This window comes from Nycticebus coucang, chromosome 24 (genome assembly GCF_027406575.1).
Source record: "Nycticebus coucang isolate mNycCou1 chromosome 24, mNycCou1.pri, whole genome shotgun sequence".
Taxonomy (NCBI): Eukaryota; Metazoa; Chordata; class Mammalia; order Primates; family Lorisidae; genus Nycticebus; species Nycticebus coucang.
In genome coordinates, this window is record NC_069803.1 from 19008771 (window position 1) to 19029921 (window position 21151).

Sequence of the window (21151 nt, forward strand, 5' to 3'; positions counted from 1 at the left end):
TGGAACAAACATGTTCAGGTGAAATTCTGAAACGGACTGAGCTTAATACTTTGGCAAGTGAGTGTCATTCTGGGACTTTCTAGAGGATTCCTTCCTGATCCTGATGTCTTCATTTGTGCCTTCGACATCCTGCAGCACCATGGAGAATAGCTGCCATATTTACCTTTTCTCTTCTCGCCCCTATTTACAGGGGAGATGAGACGCTCGATCCAGCAATGCACTTGGTCAATGGTGCCATCCAATAACAGAGTGTGCCGCAACCTGTACACGGTTCCACAAAAGGGCTTCTTCTGACTGGGTCCCTCTGATTGCTCTGATTGCTAACCCCTCTCTCATACCACATTCTATGTTCAAAAATCCTACAATGCTTCTGTTTCCGGGAAGGAATCATCTTTTCCCCGTCCTCCAGGCTTTTCATATTGTTTTCTCTGGAACACTTCTTGTTTGTTGGCTAATTCTACATATTTGGAGGATCCAACTTAAAAGGCCCTTTTGGAAAACCTGGATAAAGGTACCTCCACTTGCTGAGAGCTGCCAGGATGTCTACTCTTAAATATGGGCCATAGGTTTTAGTCCCGTCCCTGACACGTACTGCGTGCCCTTGGCCTCAGACTTCCTGGTGTAAAATAAGACAGAATGAATCATCTCTATGTGTGTTCTAGCTTAAAAAATGTCAACTGCAGTCAAATTTCAAAGATAATTTTTATTTACATTCAGATAATAAAATGCACCTAAAACATCACTGTTAGCTAAAGTCTGGTCATGAAAGCCTTGGGTCTTTTGCTTAAGCTGTCTGTCCTACCAGATTACTGGGTGGTCTGCGTCTGTCCTTCCTCTTTAATCGTGGGCTGTGTGAAGTCAGGGACCACATGGGACTCAGTCCTGGCTGTAATCCCAGCACCTAGTATTGTGACTGGCACAATCAGCGCATGTCTGATTGATGATCCTTTGTGACATGAGTGAATTAATCTGGAAGGTGAAAGAGAATTTAGAAGTAGAGAGAGACAGGTGTATGGGCTGAATATCAAATGCTTCAGATAACCCAAAAGTCTTAGGTGAGACTGGACAAAATTGTCAATACTCAGCCACCTTTTACTTCTAAGAAGAGCAATTTCAAATGTTTTGATCTAATAATGCTGGAATCAGGGTGAAAAACAAAGATGTGAAAGGATGGAAGTCTAGATCCTTGCAACCAATCGATTGTACATAAATGAGGACAGATGATGGTTCAAAGATGACTGAGTTTTGATGACCAGAGAAGAGAGAAACAGGATGTCATGAAGAGAAATAAATAAGTCGGAAGAATGTGCTCAATTTAGGACGTAAGGAATGAGAGAGAACTGATGAATTTCTAGGCAAAGTAATATATCCAAGGTTTTATAATCTAGCTAGAAAATTCATAGAACTTGAGGTTAAGGGGAACTTGGAAACCATCTCATCCCATGTCTTTATTGTCTAGCTCTATGAGTTTAGTAGCACAAGGCCATCACTTAGTTGCCAACAGAACCAAGGCCATGAACCAGGACTCCTGGAATCCCGGTCAACACCACTGCCACTGAGCGCACACCTGGTCCTTTATTAGAAATACAAAAGTTACTGCCTGGGTAAGATTCAATATCCATTTTACTGGAAGAGTTCTCAGAACTTAAAACTTTGTAAAGTGGGTAAGATCACAAAAGATTCTTGCTGGAGTTAAGTGGAATTATACTCATTACATAATTTTAAAATGCTTCCTCCACACCAAACTCTTTTTCCATCATTTCTCTGGGTCTAACAGAATCACAGCAAAATTCATAACTGGCAATATGTGCAAGGCAAAAATTCTAAATATGGGTCTTAGGTTTTAGTCCCATCTCTGCCACTCCCTGTGTGCCCTTGGGCAAGCTAATTCACTTCTCTGAGCTTCCGACATCCTGGTGTAAAAAAAAATTGACTCAAGCATGTCTATGTGTGCTCTAGACTGAAAAGCTATCACTGCAATCAAATATTTAAAAACATTTTAATATAAACTCAGAGAATTAAAATGTACCTAAAACATCACTACGAACTAAGGTCTGGCAATCAAAGCCCCTTTTGTGTAAGCTATCTGGGAAAGCTACCTGTTTTTCACAATAATACGACAGACAACGAACATACCCACTATTAGACTGGTGAAATAAATCATGCCTCTCCCAACAATAGAATATTATAGGATTTTTTAAATACAGTAGATAAACATCTGTTAACATGACAGCCTAAGATACATTAACTTTCAAAAGTAAGGTATAGAAGAATATACAGTATGCTTTCATTTCTGTATAACAAAAAAGGCTGTATAAGACAACACAGGTTTGTACATGATTAGAAATTACAGGAAGGGTGGAGGGAGGGTAATGGGTGGGGCCACACCTACGGTGCATCTTAGAATGGGTACAGGCGAAACTTACTAAATGCAGAATACAAATGTCCACGTACAGTAACTAAGAAAATGCCATGAAGGCTACGTTGAACACTTTGATGAGAATATTTCAGATTGTATATGAAACCAGCACATTGTACCCCTTGATTGCACTAATGTACACAGCTATGATTTAACAATAAAAATAAATTAATTAATTAAAAAAAAAAAGAAAGAAAAGAAATTACAGGAAGGATCCCAAGCAACCAATAGAGTGGCTGTCTGGAGAGGGCAGGGAGCCAGGCTGACTTAGGATGGTCCAACCTCTGTACTGGTTGGTATTTATTTTTAACTTGGAACATGAATTACGTTATTTTTAAAAACAGTTAAAATTAAAAGCTGTATGGCAGTATTTTAGATCATGCAAAGTTTTGCAAGTATAGGGCACTGGTATTTTTTCCCCCACCTTTTTATTTTTTCAGGTTGGAAGAATGACAGTCACACCTGGGCTAGGAGAGGAGGGTCACTGTTTGCGTGCTGGATGTTCACCTCCTACGTACACCTGCAGCTGTGGCTCCGACCCAGAGCGCCCAAGGCTGGCAAACCCAAGTAGCAGGTCAAGGAGAATTATGAAACATGAGTGAGAGGTGCTGGAGAGAATGAGAATTCTCCTGCAGAGAAGGCAGATGCCTCTGGGAAAACTGAAAACAGTCAGCTGGGAAAAAAACATCACCAGGGATAGAGCCGAGCCGAGTGAAAAACAAGACTTGTCAGGGCTGACATGCCCATGAAACAGAAAAATAAAATCTCTCTACGTCCTCATTAAAAAAAAAATCCTATGACAGTTAATGCTAACCAGTGGGAAACATGTCTAACAGCATCTCAGCTGCCCACTTTACACTCCAAATAAAATCAACTCAATTTACATGGTCATAGAGATCATCCAAAAAAAAGAAGGGGCAACACTGGTCAACCAAATCCCCTACAAGGGGGCAGGCAGGTTTGCAGACACCTAAAATACACACTCAATTTATTTCCATTTCAGGCACAGGAAATAAAAAGCAGATATAAACAAACACCAGGGGAAGTGCTTTGTAACTGCAAGCATTTTTGCTGTGAAGATGAGCAAACTACATTGTAACCCACTTACAACCTCTCCCCATCCACTAGGATGTTTTGACTTCTTAAGTGCGTATGCTGGAGAAATCTTTTGTATTGACAGGTATTAAAATAACCTGTCAACATCTCAGTGGGGAACTACAGGATGGAGACCTGGAGAAAGCCTCTCATCTCCTTTCATAAGGGAATGAGAAACGGTTTTCTTCACTGACTGTGTCCTATCTCCAAAATCATCGATGTAATTTAACAGGTGTTGGTTTTCACAGATCTGCTTACTGTCAGAGAAGAGAGTTAGGGAGCACCGAAGTGACAGTTCCGTGTCCTATAAACACAATCAAGACACAGTCTTCTTGCACACATTAAAATATCATGCACCCATGTGCCGAAACGCAAGAGAAAACTGCTTACTTTTAAAAATTAAGCTTAGTTTTCTCTTTAGAGAGAGCGTCATTTCCCTTTCCCCAATTATCTGTCTCCTTAGAAAATCTCTGATAAACATCTACAAGGTAATCAATACCCCCCTCACCCCAACCCAACACTAAAGACAGATCTATAGAAGACAAACCTGTATGGAAAACAACAGCGCTTTTCCTAAACCCCGAAGGAAGCCGAAGATTTCGAAGCAATCCTTTGGCAGTCAGCCGCACGTGAATGGTGGATAAGGAGAATTTGGGAGACAACAGCATGTCTTCAGAGCAGGTGGAAGGATTTCACGGAGAGAAAGCTTCTTCCATGGACCATCACATACTGTCTTTTTGAACTCAGTACTCCTCAAGGCCAAGAAACACAAAAGGAAACATGCCTACAGAGCCAATGTCATTCCACAGACAGACATGAAAAAGAAGAAAGAAAAGGGAAAAAACCCAGAGGGATCCAAGTATTTCTGGCTTCCTCTTTCACTTCCAAATGTTGCCAAAACAATGCTCTCCCTCTGCACAAAAACCTCCTCTTAGCAAATCCAGAAGTAAGCAGCCTCGGAGTTACATCACACAGCCCATGCTTATGTTGTGGTTTTCAACAGAGATGTGAAGGGAGGGGAGAGTGGGTGGTCTCCCGAGCTTTCTGTAACCAATCGCGTCACAGAGCCTGGAAGGCTGGCCAGATCGTTAAGGGAAATTAACTACTTCAAGTGCCTGATGTTAATTTAGTAATTATTAAAAAATTAAGATCACATTAATCTGTGCCTTGATTTTAAAATGTTGTATCACTGATATTCACGCTAATAACGTGAGCATGTTTTCTTCAGATGTTTTCCATGTAAACCTGTGTATGTAATCCTGTTACATATAGGTTAAAAAAAAAAAAAGACTTCAAGCAATAAACGTTCCCAACTACAATGTTTAGTAAAATGTTTGTTCTATTACATTAATGACAGATTGTCAAAATGTTAAAGTTCAACTTGAATTCTCACCTGCTGAGAACTTCAGAGTCAACCATAAAAGGTTAAGGCAATTTCTCTACCAGATGTAACACAGGAGTTCCACAAGTTTCAGAACTCAAATAAATGCAAAAATTGTTAACCATACATAACCCTATTAAGTGCTACTAAAATGAGTGGGACATGGCTCTTCTTTTAGAAATTCTACAGAGTATTTATGGTCAGAAAAGGGAAGAATCAGGATGAAATATCGAAGCCCCCAACCTACCATGTCTCAGAGGTTGCCAGCATGAGAGACAGACCCAATAACATGCCCAGCTGTTACTAGAGATACAACTTGCTCATATTCAGACAGTAAATCTCCTAAATGTACTGCACCACAACTACTGATGCACAAACAATCAAGGAATTAATGTCAAGAAAAGCTACATGTTGCCTTTTTATATTACCATAATTTATTTAAAAAAACCCTAAACACTTTTCTCTGCCAGTATACGGATATGAAACACGTGCCAAGACCTTCATCCATCCTCCAAAACCTTTAACAAAACCAAGATACCAATCAGCATTAAAATCATAAATGGAAGAGTTAACTATTGATATCATTAAAAATAGACAAGACCCACCTCTCCCTAAAGGAGGAGAGTTTTTGTTTGTGGTTGTATTTAGTTATTTGCTAAGTAATAATGAACTCAAAATTATCCTTGTTAAAAGGGAGATCCTTTCGCCTCGACTGCCTGAAACAGTAAGTCAGCAATCTAGTCACCAATTAATCACATTCATTAAAAATTTTACTTGAAGTATATTAAGCTACACCATGTATCCTAAATGTTTTATTATCTTTTTCTAACAGCAGAACAAGAAAGCTGCAGGAATAAAGAGAAAGAGTGCCAGTTGGAAAGAAAAGTCGAAAGTAGTTCTTGGTGGTAAAGTGAAGTAACACAACCGTGGACAGGTGTACTTGGGTACAACCAGCCCAAGATGGGTTTCAGTTCCTTCCCAAATATATTCTGCCCCCTTGTGGCCATCGGCAGAAGTGTGCCAAAATAACAGTCAACGCTTACAATCTGCCTTTCCAGGCATTCTTTATACTCTGCACAATTTTTTTATTTACTGACTTACATCACTAAATAAGTATTTTGAAGGTTGAAAGTATTTTTATAATATGTGTGCTTCTGGGAATAACAAAGTTTAAACAATGGTTCAAAAAAGTTCGTTATTAGATCAGCTCATATCGCCTGCACATTATCCGTATTTTTTGAAGTTAAACTAAGTAGCAGTAAAGTACATAAAGTGTCAGGCTCGGTGCCTGTAGCATAGTGGTTAAGGTGCCAGCCACATACATGGAGGCTGGCGGGTTTGAGCCGGGCCCAGGGCCAGCTAAACAACAATGACAACTACAAGAAGAAATAGCCGGGCGTTGTGGCGGATGCCTGTAGTCCCAGCTACTTGGGAGGCTGAGGTGAGAGAATCACTCAAGCCCAAGAGTTTGAGGTTGCTGTGAGCTGTGATGCGATAGCCCTCTACGGAGGGTGACATAGTGAGACTCTGTCTCAAAAAAAATAATAAAGAAAAATAAAGTGTCAGTCTTGGTTATTTTGCAAAGTCTTAATTTAAGGAAAGAAGGACAGTAGGGAAAAATATTAAGAAAATTTTGGTGCCAAAGATGGAATCGTTTACAGTTATAAAATTTAGGCACAAGATGAGTCTTTATGAAGTACAGCAAAGCCTCTATTAGGATGTCATATGGGAACAAAACATCATTTAAAATGTTACACAAAAAGTAAAGTTACATAATGTTAAACAAAGGTAATGTTAAACAAAAAGTAAAGAATATTGAAGCAGATGTACCAGAATGTCTATCAGCAATGTTCTGGAGGTACAGTAGGTGTGATTTTTAATTTTCTTTGTTTCAAGGTTTCCTTATTTTCCTTTGGAGACAGGTTCTTGCTCTGTCACCTGGGCTAAAAGTCCAGCGGTGTCATAGGTCACTGCGGCCTCAAACTCCTGGGCTCAAGTGATCCTCGTGCCTAAGCCTTTTGATTACCTGGGAGTACAGGCAGGCACCACTACCCTTGAGTAAATTTTCTATTATTTTGTAGAGACAGGGTCTCATTCTTGTTTAGGCTGGTCGTAAACTCCTCAAGCATCCTCTCACCTGACCTTCCAAAATGCTAGGATTACAGGCATGAGCCACCCCACCTAGACCAATTTTCCTACTTTTTTTAACGATGATAAGAGAGCCTAAAAATACATATATATTTTAAAGAAGTAAATATGTTAAATTAGTTTTGTAAATTTAGTAAATGTTAAAATAGTTTTATAGAAAGCCTACAAAATATGCTGAGTTCCCATTAATGACACAGATGAAAAGCAATTAGCATGTTAATTACCATGTGTATATTTAACTTATGCTAGTTTTGAGCACAGGGCCCTGTGAAGCATATATAACTCACACATCTCTTGCACATTGACCGCCACACTAGGGAAAAATTTTTTTCCTTAGGGCCACAGTGTTTTTATTAAGTTAAAAGATGTCTGAATTATATATGTTTCACAAGGCCCCAGGCTCAAAACTAGCATGAGTCAAATACAACTCACGTGGCAGTTAGTGTCTTTGACCTAATAAAACACTGTGGCACCCAGGAAAAAAGAATTTATTTCTAGGATGGTAATCAATGTGTTAAAAGACTATGTAAAGTATATGGTAAGGCTTAAACCACAAAAGATGATGAATATCATCACAGTATATTCAGAATATATACAGAATATATCACAGTATATTCAAACAATCGAGATCACAAAGTTGACTGCAGTCTCTGTAGAAATGTGCGTCTTTTTTTAATCAGTGGTTTAGAAAACAACATTATGATTCTAGATATGACAGCATATGCTGTGTGGGGGTACTTATGTGCTAGGAAACGCACTCAAACTAGGACCAACTTGTTTGCTAATAAGATCAGAAAGACTCTGGAAGAACATTAAAATTTAAACCAGTCTGCTGTTTCAGAAATTCAGATATCTCTACCCAAACGATCTTCCTTAGCCCAACACAGAATATTAATCTGAACATTCATCTCCTTGTTTTCCCTAACACAACATTAACTGCGACATTTTCATTTTACTCTTTGTAATCTTTAATATAGTAAGTTCAATTATCTATTCCGATTGTAGAACATGCCACTCAAGGCCTAATTTTCCTTGTCCTTTTGCTTGATAGGATATAATTATCAAAAAATTCATACAGATGGCTCGGCGCCCATAGCACTGTAGTTAGGGCACCGGCCCCATACACTGAGGGTGGCAGGTTCGAACCCATCCTGGGCCAGCCAAATAACAATGACAACTGCAACAAAAAATAGCCAGGCATTTTGGCAGGCACCTGCAGTCCCACCTACTTGGGAGGCTTAGGCAAGAGAATCGCTTAAGCCAAAGACTTTGAGGTTATTGTGAACTGTCGCCACGGCACTCTTCCAAGGGCAACACAGTGAGACTCTGTCTCAAAAAATAATAATAATAATAATTCATATGTAACAGTTAAGAAAAAAAGGATTCAACTTCTACCCACTCATAAGATTATGTGTAAGCTCTCCAAGAACACTGGCAAGTCTTTTATTTCTTTGGTGTACCCAAAAACAAACAAAAAAAATCCACCTTTCCACCTTAATTTAAAATAATGCTTTTAATTCATGTACAATGTTTGTTTTTCGAAACACCCCCCTAAATGTTCACTGTAGATGTTCTTAAAAAATTCAAATTACAGGGCGGCGCCTGTGGCTCAAAGGAATAGGGCACCGCCCCGTATGCCAGAGGTGGCGGGTTCAAACCCCAGCCCCAGCCAAAAACTGCAAAAAAAAAAAAATAATAAAATAAATAAAAAGAAAAATTCAAACCACTTTGTACATCATACTGCTTCCCAACTAGCTTTTAAACTTAATTTAAGCTTAATAAACAAGCTTACGGCACCTGCTTTTTAAAGCATGAGAGGAAAGTAATAATCCTCATAAAGTGACAATAGAAAACATCCTCATCTCGTCTCTCACCAAAGGAAACAGTGGCAACGCTGGGATCCCCTCATCACAGACATTTCCCCACACTTGGAAAAGAGGAGGCAGAGAAAGCCACCCTGTTTTTCTGTGCTATCTTTACAAAATTGGTACGGAAGGAGCAGTGCATTTTAAACTTCCCCCGGCAGATGACATGGCACCCGAGAGTGATGAGCTTGTGAAAAACAATCGGGGAGCTGGGTAACCACAACTCAGCTGCCTTTGGTATCCCAAACAACTTTAACGTGCAGTAGAACCACGGTAATAATAGTATACTGTGGCACGTGGGATATCTTATAAACAGTCAGCCAAGCTTCATTTAGAGGCAATCTCAGCTAGAATCTTGTTAACATCATAACCTCTAAATCAATTAAAACAGCTAGACCTTATGATGATGGTTCTTGACTTAGTGGTCTTTCCTTCTTGTTTCAGGATTTAAAATAATTCAACTTTTTGGACAAGAAGTCTACAATATACCCCTAGCCTTATTTAAAAAAACACGAAAGGGTCAGTGCCCATAGCTCAGTAGTTAGGGCGCCAGCCACATAAACTGGGGCTGGCAGGTTCAAACCCGGCCCGGACCTGCTAAACGATGACAACTACAACAAAAAATAGCCAGGTGTTGTGGCGGGCACCTGCAGTCCCAGCTACTGGGGAGGCTGAGGCAAGAGAATCGCTTGAGCTCAAGAGTTTGAGGTTGCTGTGAGCTGTGATGTCACAGCACTCTACTGAGGGGCAGCATAGTAAAGCTGTCTCAAAAAAAATTAAAAAATAAAAATAAAACCTAAAAGTTTATCATCATCATCCTGACAGCAGAAGTAGCCATTCTTTGAGAACCTTTTAGACAACAATTCTGTAATGTCAAAATTATTCTCGTATTGGGAATTATTCTCCAAATATTCCTGTATTTTCTAAATGAGAAATTTGAGACTGGGAGACAAATGCTTAGCAAATGAAACAAATAGAAAGTGATAGGACCAAGGTTTAAACCAACATCCTCTGCCTTAATAAAAGTTCATTCTTTTTCTGCTCTTCTTCACTGTCGTATGAGATACAGTTTCTTTAAAATGAGTGATTAAAGATTAAGCTAAAACAATGCTGCAACATTTTCAATGATTATGTCAGAAAACTTTAAAAACAACATCTAACGTTGAGCAGGGTATGATGCAGCCAGCGGTGTTCTATGAAGCTTCTGGAAAACAATCTGGCCGAGTGAAGCGGACCAGGCCTATTCAGGCACGAGGGTTTGACTTACTGATACTACTTTTAATAATCTAGCACAAGGCTCGGACCCTGTGGCTCACGCGGCTAAGGCGCCGGCCACATACACCTGAGCTGGTGGGTTCGAATCCAGCCTGGGCCTGTCAAACAACAATGATGGCTGCAATAAAAAAATAGCTGGGTGTTGTGGCGGGCGCCTGTAGTCCCAGCTACTTGGGAGGCTGAGACAGGAGACTCGTTTAAGCCCAGGAGTTTGAGGTTGCTGTGAGCTGTGATGCCACGGCACTCTACCCAGGGTGACAGCTTGAGGCTCTGTCTCAAAAAAGAAAAAAAAAAAAATCTAGCACAAGAAACTCGATTGCAAGTTCTAACTGTAAAGATGTTCATCACACAGAATCACTTATGACTATGATCCCGAAGCATCTCGAACATTCAAGAAGAGCAAGTAAGTTGCTAGCACATCTGCTCAATGCGATAGTCATTAGAAGTGGCTTTATATATTAAGTGACAAAATGAGACACAAAGTTATCTGAATTTTACTTGAAACTTTAATAACTAAAGTTTTAAGTAAAAAATCCGATTTTTAAGCTCCTACATGCTACACTTTGTAAAATCTGGCAAACTGCTATAATCAAAAGTGACTATTTCACTAAAACAAAAAGGATATGAAGTTGGTCAACTTTAAGTCTTCACCACTGCCTGTGGCTTTCAAAACAAAATAAAAAGATCTCAAAGCCTTAGTACAGTGACTTCAAATTTAAAACTCAGAGGAACATGTTTGTATGTGGAGGGAACGTCTTATCTGAAATATGACTATTTGTTTGATGAATGTAAGTCAAGGCGACTTGCAGTCACAGAGTATCATAGTGGGAGAAACCTTACAGGTCAACCCTTTCAAGTACATGGAAAATAAAATTAGCATCAAGGGGCTTCAATGATTCACTCAAAGCAAAGTTATTGGCTTTTTTTTTTTTTTTTTTGAGACAGAGTCTCACTATGTCGCCCTGGGTAGAGTGCCACAGCGTCATAGCTCACAGCATCCTCAAACTCTTGGGCTCAAAGTGATCCTCTTGCCTCAGCTCCCTGATAGCTGGGACTACAGAGGCACCTGCCACAACATCCTGCTATTTTTTAGAGATGGGGGTCTAACTCTTGCTCAGGCTGGTCTCAAACTCCTGAGCTCAAGCAATTCACTGGCTTCGGCCTCCCAGAGTGTAAGGATTACAGGTGTGAGCCACCACACCTGGCCTAATCACTGGCTGTTTGGACAACATCTCTTAGCATCAAAGCCATCCCTCCAAAAACTAACACACAGCAACTTTTCCCTATTAGTCTCATCACATTACCAGCTTAGTCTTAGATCACGGTTAACAACCAACCATGAGATCCTGGAAAAGTCATGTTTATGGTTTTGGGAAAACACACGGATGGACCAACCAACCTAGATGAAACTGCAATGTTAACCTTTTAAAATACATTCTTTTCCACTCCAAATATTAGAGCATTAATTAACATTATGTTAAGAGGGTCAGTGATTACTCAGAAACAGGTGTTTTAGAACTCTCCCAGACCTACCATTTCTACTCCATGGTTAAAGGCTTTGCCAGACAAGCCCAAATGATGGGTATTTTCCATTTCTTTTCTCTCCTAATCAGGAATTCATCTGCCATTCCAATAACATGACCTGTCAAGGGTCAATGACGACCTTTGGAAATGAGGCATGACGTCAGTCCAACAACACAAATGAGGGAAAACGCCTAACGCTGCGGCCTTTCTCTGTGGTTGAGAAAGGAGTCATATACTAAGCATTGCTATTTACTATTCCTGGAAGGGAGTACACTTTATCATAGTTCACATGATCATAAACTTGAGACGTGAATTTAGACTAACTTTCTAAAATAGGCCTTTTAAAAATATTATATATATATATATATTTTTTTTTTTTTTGCAGTTTTTGGCCAGGGCCAGGTTTGAACCTGGCCCTACTCCTTTGAGCCACAGACACTGCCCTATTATTTTTCTTTTTTTAGAGACAGAGTCTCACTCTGTTGCCCTTGGTAGAGTGCTGTAGCATCACAGCTCTCAGCAACTTCAAGCTCTTGAGCTTAGGCAATTCTCTTGCCTCAGCCTCCTGTGTAGCTGGGACTACAGGCGCCCACCACAATACCTAGCTAAATAGGCTGGTGTTAATAAACAGTCTATTCAATCTGCTATTAATATAACTACTTTAGTTTCTTTTGATTAGTATTTGCATGCTACATATGTTTTCCTTTCCTTTCCCTTTAACATATCTTTAACTTTATACAGTATTTGAAGTGGTTGTTTTATAGATAACATATAATTGAGTCTAGCTTTTTTGGTCCTATGTGATAAATCTTTGCCTTTTAGTGTGATGAATATTTAATTAAAAAAATAAAAAATAAAATATGCATATTAGAATCATTTAACCAACAATGTCAGTGGCAGCTTCCAAACCATAGAAAAAACTAGAAACAGGACTTAACAAAAGAAGTCTTCAAAACTGTAAAACATTGATGAAATAATTCAAAGAAGACCTACCAAAATGGGAAGCCATCCCATATTCACGAATTGAAACACTTAACATTGTTAAGACAGCAATGCTCCACAAATTCATCTATAACACCTCCCGAAATCTCAACTGACTTCTTTACAGACAGTGACAAGGTAATCCTACAATTCATACAGAAATTCAGAACGGCCATAATCTTAAAAAAGAAGAACAAAGTTGAATAATTCAAACTGCCTGATTTCAAAACTTCAACTATCCCATGGTCATCAAGACAGTGTGGTACATACAAAGATATGCAGATATCCAAGTAATAGAGTCTGGAAATAAATTCCCACATTCATAAGCAATTATTTCTGACAAAGGTGCCAAGATATGTCAATGGGGAAAGAATAGTGTTTTCAACATCTGGATGTCCACATGCAAAAAATGTAATTAGACCTCTACCTCATACCATATAAAAAATTAACTCAGGTTGGGCGTGGTGGTGGCTCACACCTGTAACACTCCGGGAGGCCAAGGTGGGGGGATCACCTGAGCTCAGGAGTTTGAGATCGGCTCCAGCAAGAGAGAAACCCCATCTCTACTAAAAATAGAAAAACTAGCCAAGCCTAATGGTGCACACCTATAGTCCCAGGTAAATGGGAGGCTGAGGCAAGAAGATCACTTGAGCCCAAGAGTTTGAGGTTGCTGTGAACTATAATGTCATTGTGCTCTACCCAGGGTGACAGTGAGACCCTCTCTCAAAAAAAAAAAAAAAAAAAAAAAAAAAAATTTTTTAACTCAAAATGGATTAAAGAACTAAGTGTAAGGGCTATTTACTAAAATATTTTAGGAGAAAATATAGACATAAATTTTCACGATCTTGAATTAGGCCCTCGTTTCTAAGATATAACACCACAGCATAAGCAAAAGAAAAGAGATCAACAAGATCTCATTAAAATAAAAAAAAAAATTGTGTTTCAAAGGATGCTATCATGAAAGTAAAAAAACAGCCCTCAAAATGGGAGAAAATATTTGCAAGTTATGTCTCTGATAAGGATCAGAACACATCCAGAACTCATAAAGAAGTCCTACAATTCAATAACACCAATAACCCAGTTCAAAGAATGGGCAATGGATCTGAATAAACACTTATCTACGGAAGATATACAAATAGCCAATCAGCTCAGGAAAAGATGCTCAACATCATCAGTCGTTAGGGAACTGCAGACTGAAACAATGAGGTACCTGACTCAGCGCCTGCAGCACAGTGGTTACAGTGCCAGCCACATACACCAAGGGTGGGAAGTTCGAACCCAGCCTGGGCCACCTAAACAACAATGACAACTGCAACAAAAATACCTGGGCATTGTGGCAGGTGCCTGTAGTCCCAGCTACTTGGGAGGCTGAGGCAAGAGAATCGCTTAAGCCCAAGAGTTTGAGGTTGCTGTGAGCTGCGATGCCACAGCACTCTACCCAGGGCAACATAGTGAGATTCTGTCTCAAGAGAAGAAAAGAAAGAAAGAAACAATGAGATACCACTTCACACCCAGTAGGATGGCTACAATCAAAAAGCCAGACAGGCTCAGAGCCTGTGGCTCAAGCGTCTAAGGCGCCAACCACATACACCTGAGCTGGTGGGTTCAAATCCAGCCCAGGCCTGCCAAACAACAATGACAGCTGCAACCAAAAAATAGCCAGGCATTTTGGCAGGTGCCTGTAGTCCTAGCTACTTGGGAGGCAGAGGCAGGAGAATCACTTGAGCCCAGGAGTTGGAGGTTGCTATGAGCTGTGATGCCACGACACTCTACCCAGGGTGACAGCTTGAGGCTTTGTCTCAAAAAAAAAAAAAAAAAAAAAAAAAAAGACAGACAAAAGCCAATGTTGGCAAGGATGTGGAGAAACTGAATCCCTTACACACTGCTGGTGAGGATGCAAAATGGTACAGTCATTTTGGAAAACAGCCTGGAACGTGCTTAAACAGTTAAACAGAGTCACCATCTGATCCAGCTTTCTGATAATGGTTATTTTTTAACAAGCGAAGTCACTCTATAGAACATCAGTTTTCCTTTTTCTCCAAATTATTAGGACATACTAGAAATTTAAAACAAAAGAATACAAAAACAGAAATGTGCACAGTAAAGTCTCTTTTTGCCTTTTTAACTTTTAAAAGCTTTACTAACCATATATTCAAATGCAGCCTACTGGGGACCTTCAGAATTTAAATCATTCTGCCCGACGGACTATTCCAGCTTTTAGAATCTATAAAATGTTAATAATTTTGACCCAATTCCCTCACATTTCCTTTCTTTTTTTTTTGTAGAGACAGAGTCTCACTGTACCGCCCTCGGGTAGAGTGCCGTGGCGTCACACGGCTCACAGCAACCTCTAACTCTTGGGCTTAAGCGATTCTCTTGCCTCAGCCTCCCAAGCAGCTGGGACTACAGGCGCCCGCCACAACGCCCGGCTATTTTTTTGTTGCAGTTTGGCCGGGGCTGGGTTTGAACCCGCCACCCTCGGCATATGGGGCCGGTGCCCTACTCACTGAGCCACAGGCGCCGCCCCACACTTCCTTTCTTATTGAGGAAAACAATACACTTGGTGGGGCATCAAGGGTAGAGTGTATTAGTTATTTGCTACGCAATGTTATTCATCCTATTTTCTTTGCAAAAGAGCCTCACATATTTATATCTCCTGCCCCGTTTCTCTCACGTCACACCCTTCAGTCCTTGTACTTTTCCATCGGAGCTCTTAGGCGACCAGGAGCACTGTCAAAGAGCAGGAAGATTTTGAAAGGAATCTTATTTTCCAAACAGTACGTGTCAACAATGGGCTTAAAATATTCAGGAGACCATGCTGTCTACAGATGTGCTGTCACCCAGGCTTTCTTTTTCCATGTACAGAGCACAGCAAGTTAGCATAATTCCTAAGGGCCCAAGGACCTTCAAACTTTAGGTTCAGCTTAAAGTTCAGCAGTAGCATTAGCCCACGTCCTTTCAAGTTTTGGAGCCGGGCACTGACTTTTCCTCTCTGGTTATGGAAGTCCAAGATGACATCTCTTCCAATAGAAAGCTGTTTCCTCTAACACCGAAAATCTATCTGGTGTAGCCACCTTCTTTGGCTGCCTTAGCTAGAGTTTCTGGATAACTTGCTGCAGCTTCTATATCAGCACTGGCTGCTTCACCTTGTATTTTTTATGTTATGTTTGATGCCAGCTTCTTCCCTTAACCCTGTGAACCAGCTTTTGCTGGCTTTGATCTTCTGCAGCTTCCTCCGCGCGCTCAGCCTTCATAGAATTAAAGAGACTTTAGGTCTTTCTCCAAATGACTAGGGCTTAAGGGAATGTTGTGGCTGGTTTGATCTTCTATCCAGACATCTCAAACTTCCTTCCACACCAGCTATAAGGGTGTTTTGCTTTCTTATCAGTCACTGGAGTAGCACTTTTAATTTCCTCCAAGAACTGTGCATTCATAACTTGGCTAACTGGTACAAGAGGCCTGGCTTTTGGCCTATCTTGGCTCTCAACACGACTTCCTCCCAAGCTTAATCATTTCTAGCTCTTAGTTGAAAGTGAGAGTCCTGCAATTCTTGGTTTCACTTGAATACTCAGAGGCCACTGTAGGGTTAGTGACTAGCTTACTGTCAACAGCACAGAGTCTCAGGGACTAGGAAGACTTGGGAGGTGGGGAAACAGGTGCTTCACAGGTCAGAACACACACGACCCTTATCAGTCAGGCTCCCTGGATATGGGCACAGCTGTGGCACCCCGAAACACAATAGTAACAAAGATCATTGATAAGAGATCACTCACAGGCATGAGATGATCATGAAAAAATAGGAAATACTCTGAAAATTACCAAACGTGCCACAGAAACAGTGAGTATGTGCTGTTGGAGAACAGCACCAGCAGACTTGCTTGGTGCAGGGTCACCACAAGCTTTCAGTTCGTAAAAAACAAAAACAATGTCTGCAAAACACAGTGGGCTGTGCCTGTACCCTCCTTTCTTCTGATTTGGAAGCCACATAACTGTCTCATCACTGTGTATAAGAGAATGCAGGTAGCAGACAGGGCGCCTGGTCAGCTCTGCGTGAAATGGAGGAACTGTAGTGCATATACTTTGTGAAATCTTTTCTTGCTTCTTGAGACACAAAAGTTTTTGACTCTCAAACACTGAGGCTGTGGGCTGTCCTAGAGAGAGATTAGGAGTATGTCACGCCGCAAGTGGAGGCTGCTGAAGTGTTAGAAGGCACGAAGTGTCATATCCTGAGACCATTTAGCAATTAAAGAGTGTCCGATGTAAAAAGCCATTAATCTTGGGAAAAGTATATTTTCCATTTCATTTAGAAAATGGAAAATAGTAACATCATTAACAGAATCATTTTGTGTAAAAACACAATTATCTGTCATTAATAAAATGCTCTTCTATTCATGATTATTTTTTCCCATCCATATTGAAAGTGGTCACTTACCCACATTAAAAGCTGTAAGTAGACTCTTTCTTGAAGGACCTAAGATATTCAAAAAATAGAAAATATGTAAAACACAACATATCTGAAATATCACACACAAACAAACCATTTTGTAGATAACAGTGTTTTATTTTCAAAAATAAATAAATGCTCTCTAAATTTTAGGTTCCAGGTGGGAAATACACTGAAATGCAATAGACTTTTATCACATTATATTTTAAATATAAGATGATATTCCAAATAGCCATCAAAATGACAGCTTAAGAGTGACATGAATTCATCATCATAAATATGATGAGTTTTAACAGGACAAGCCCCAGCACTTTTTTTTTTTGGGAGGGGGGTAGTCAAGAACAGCTCAAGTTCAAATTTTAAACATACTTAAGTCACGTAATACTGAGGGCAAAATGCTATTCCGCTGCTGATCAAGCCAGGTGCCAGACTGTGACAGCCACTCCCATGCGCCTTCTGCAATTGACAATTAACGTTCAGCTCTGAAGAAAAGCACAAGCTCTTCCTCCAAACCGACATGATATAACACACAGCCAGGAGCGATAACAGGTACAGTGGGGCTAAAAAGAAAACAGCAGGTGCCTCCGCTTGAGGAGAAAGTGTCCTCTGTAGCGAGCGCACAGCCGGCTGCAGTTTCCCCGTTAGATCTGCTCCTATATTCTGGGAGACTTTACAGAGACGATCATCTCTTCACTGTGTGGCTACTATAAATGGAAAGCACTGATTCCCACTCAAGTAAAACCTTTCCCGACGCAAAAATTCACAAATCCAGTGGTGAGGCATTTGGGAACCCTGGAGTTCCCTGTTCTCCAAAGTAATCGGTGGAAGCTCTAAGTTCTCATTCTCTGAAAGTCACCAAAGCATCAAAGTCCAACGATGAAGTCCAAGTATCAAAGTCACTTTCAGTTACTGTGTTCTTGAACTATGGGGCTTTATGGTTCTGGGTGAAACTACTTTCATAGCTGGGTGTCCACCCCAACTGATGGCCTCAAGTTTATTTCTTTGAGAGTCTGCTGGCAACTTGGAGAACCCCCTCCACCCCAGTAGAATCTACTGTAGGAGTGAACCAACCAGTTCTATTCCTTTCCCTCTCGCTGCCCTGCGGGTCCACCTCAGAGCAATCTAACCCTAGAAGTTCTGTTGTTTTCGCTGTTTGCCTTTGTCCTGCCTGCTGACTTACACATTGACAAATTTTAACTTCAGAACCCACCCACCTTTTCGGAACAACTCCCTTGCTGTACAAATGTATCACATCTCCTTACTTGATAACATTTTTTATGAACAATTGTTAAACACCCTATAAGCCTGTCAAAACTTAACTTCCTACCAGCCAAGGACTTGAAAAAGCCTTGCCCCCCCTTCTTCCATCCACGGTGAAGTTCATACCTTTTGGAGGAGTTTTTAGCAAGTGAACATGAGCTCTGGATACCAAAGGCTTCAAATGAAAGGATCCTGAGGAACCGTTTTGAAATGCTGGTTTGGGAGGTTTCTCCTCATACTTGATGATGGCAGCATTACCAGCTGTAATAAAACAGAAGAGTATTTTTTATAGCTACGTACACTACCAATTGTCCCCACTCATTTCTTCCTCCTTGAATCAACAAGCTCAGTGAGCATGTGCACCATGCCGGGCATTACTGAGTCCTGGGAATACTAAGGTCCTCATAGGTAGTTTGCATCCCTACAGGTGCAAAGTACAGGCCACAGAGGGATGATGCACCCTCAGATGCCTGGTACCGTCCAAGTTTATGTATCTTGTCCAGATCAGCTTTAATCCCAGATAAAAGTTGGGAAATAGGTTAGATGGCCATTTGGGCTATGTAATAAATATGCCCAGGGTGCAGCTAGGAAGAGCCTCCCTCTGCAGAAGGACAAGGCATCACATGGGCAGAGCTAGGGAGGGACTCAAGAATAGCAGTGCACAAACTCCTTGGGAGCTGTAAGGATCAGGTCTGGTTGGAATCCCCAGCTGCTGGAGCAGGGAGCTGAAACACCAACATCTGTCCTGGAATAAAAATGCCTAGCCCCAAAGCAAAAGCATAAAGGGGAATTCACCTAAGTAATAATCATCATCTCTCATATTGCGTGTAAAAACTTCCCCTCCAACACCCTAGGCTGGATATTTGAATTCGTTCTAAATTATCTTCAACACCCAATTCTATTCTATTGCTCAATATTTAACAATCGTGAATTTATTTACTACCAACTTTGATTCTTTTCTCATCTCGCTCTAGCCAAGGGTAAGATGCCTATCTTGTTTACAGACCGATTATAACTGTGAGGGCAGCTAGGAATTTTTCACTCGGCTAAACTATTGCAACTCCTACCATAGAGCTGATAAATGTCACACTCAAACCTTGCAAAGGCACGTTCCAGATCCAGTCCCTGTACAATGAGCCATCTGCTTATTCTTCCTGTGCCCACAGATAGCGTTAGTGATATCAGGTCAAATCAACACAGAGCCTTCTCTCCCGCTGTCAAGCTTCTGTCAATTTCCTATGCTTCTTTCTAATTCTGGCCTTCCCTGGAACCTAGGGACTTGGTTTTTCCAAAGTTGACAGGAAGCTAATGGGAATGACAATACTAAAGATACTACCATAAAATTCAACATAACTTTTTACAGCCTTAAAATAACAGAACCAAAATTCCCTATGCATATCTGTTACATTTTCATGTAAAATGAACAGCGGAGTTTCAACGAGCATTTCAGCTTTTGCTGAATCAACGTCAATATTATTATACAGTCTTAGCCACATACTGTAACAATCTTACTTTTCTTGAAGCAATTTATTATGTTCAACGGCAAATCGCGTGTTCACATTTTGAAAAATGGAGTGGAGTTCAATTTTCAAGCTTGATATATAATGATCTGATTCTAAATTCATGCTTTTCTAAGCTTTAGAAACAAAGACCTCCAAGTTTACAAAGAATTCAGTAAAGAGAACAGGAGGTGTCAGGGTGGAAACCAACTGTCTCTCTGCCACTCTCACACTTAACACAACACTAGATCTGGCACCCGCCTCAATGTCAACTTCCTAGCATGTAAAATGAAAACAGTGGCCCCCACTCCAAAGATAAAATGTCTGTGGATTTTGTTTTTTGAGACAGAGTCTCACTTTGTCACCCTCAGTAGAGTGCCATGACATCACACCTCACAGCAACCTCCAGCTCTTCTGCTTAAGCGATTCTCTTGCCTCAGCCTCCCAAGTAGCTGGGACTACAGGTGCCCGCCACAACGCCCGGCTATTTTTAGAGACAGGGTCTGGCTCTGACTCATGCCGGTCTTGAACCTATGAGCTCTGGCAATCCACCTGACTTGGCCTCCACCTGACGTAGCCTCCTGTAATGCTAGGATTACAGGTGTGAGCCACTGCGCCCAGCCAAAAGGTCTGTGTTTGACTCAGGTACAAACAATTTTAAAATATAAAAATCATTTGTATGTTTATACATATTTACATGAGACATATACGTAGATAATACATACCCCTGCTCCCTATAATCATGTTACGCACACTTCCCATCTTATGAACAACAGGCACAAACTGTCCTGCGCTGAACATACTTTTATGACCAACACTCAAATGTCTACAAATTCCTGAAATACTCTGCTCTAGGCTGGCCCAATGCTTTCTGCTAAACTCTTGACTTGAAGGAGTAGATCATTACATGCTGTGATCACTTTAAGATATTTCTCTGCCTTCTATTTTAGCTAACATGGCAACTGGCTGGGCATCCCTGATAACTAAATTTTCCCTTATCCAAGGTTATTATAGCCAAAGGATAAATTCTTCAGTGGTGATAGTCCCGACATAATAAGACGAATAATCATTTCCACCACAGGGGCAGCGCCTGTGGCTCAAGGAGTAGGGCGCTGGTCCCATATGCCAGAGGTGGTGGGTTCAAACCCAGCCCCGGCCAATAACCAAAAAAAAAAAAAAAAAGGAATCATTTCCACCACAGGATGAATGCTAGCTGCAATATCCAACTTCTGGTCCTAACTTGGGCCCTGCTGAGCTTGC

The 21151-nt window shown here is 40.7% G+C and overlaps 1 protein-coding gene across 8 annotated transcripts in view; it reads right to left on the bottom strand.

The window, feature by feature from the left end:
• MTUS1 (microtubule associated scaffold protein 1) overlaps nt 1–21151 on the bottom strand; it is a 161780-nt gene that overhangs the window by 50483 nt on the left and 90146 nt on the right. For 6 of the 8 annotated variants that reach the window (XM_053578263.1, XM_053578266.1, XM_053578262.1 and 3 more), the window contains 2 exons: nt 18519–18653; nt 17121–17159 (listed from right to left, as the gene is read on the bottom strand). In XM_053578263.1, the coding sequence (XP_053434238.1) occupies nt 17121–17159; nt 18519–18653 (174 nt within the window). Of the gene's footprint in view, nt 1–4061; nt 4483–17120; nt 17160–18518; nt 18654–21151 lie in introns of those variants that run through there. The other 2 variants (XM_053578265.1, XM_053578267.1) reach the window with 2 other exon arrangements.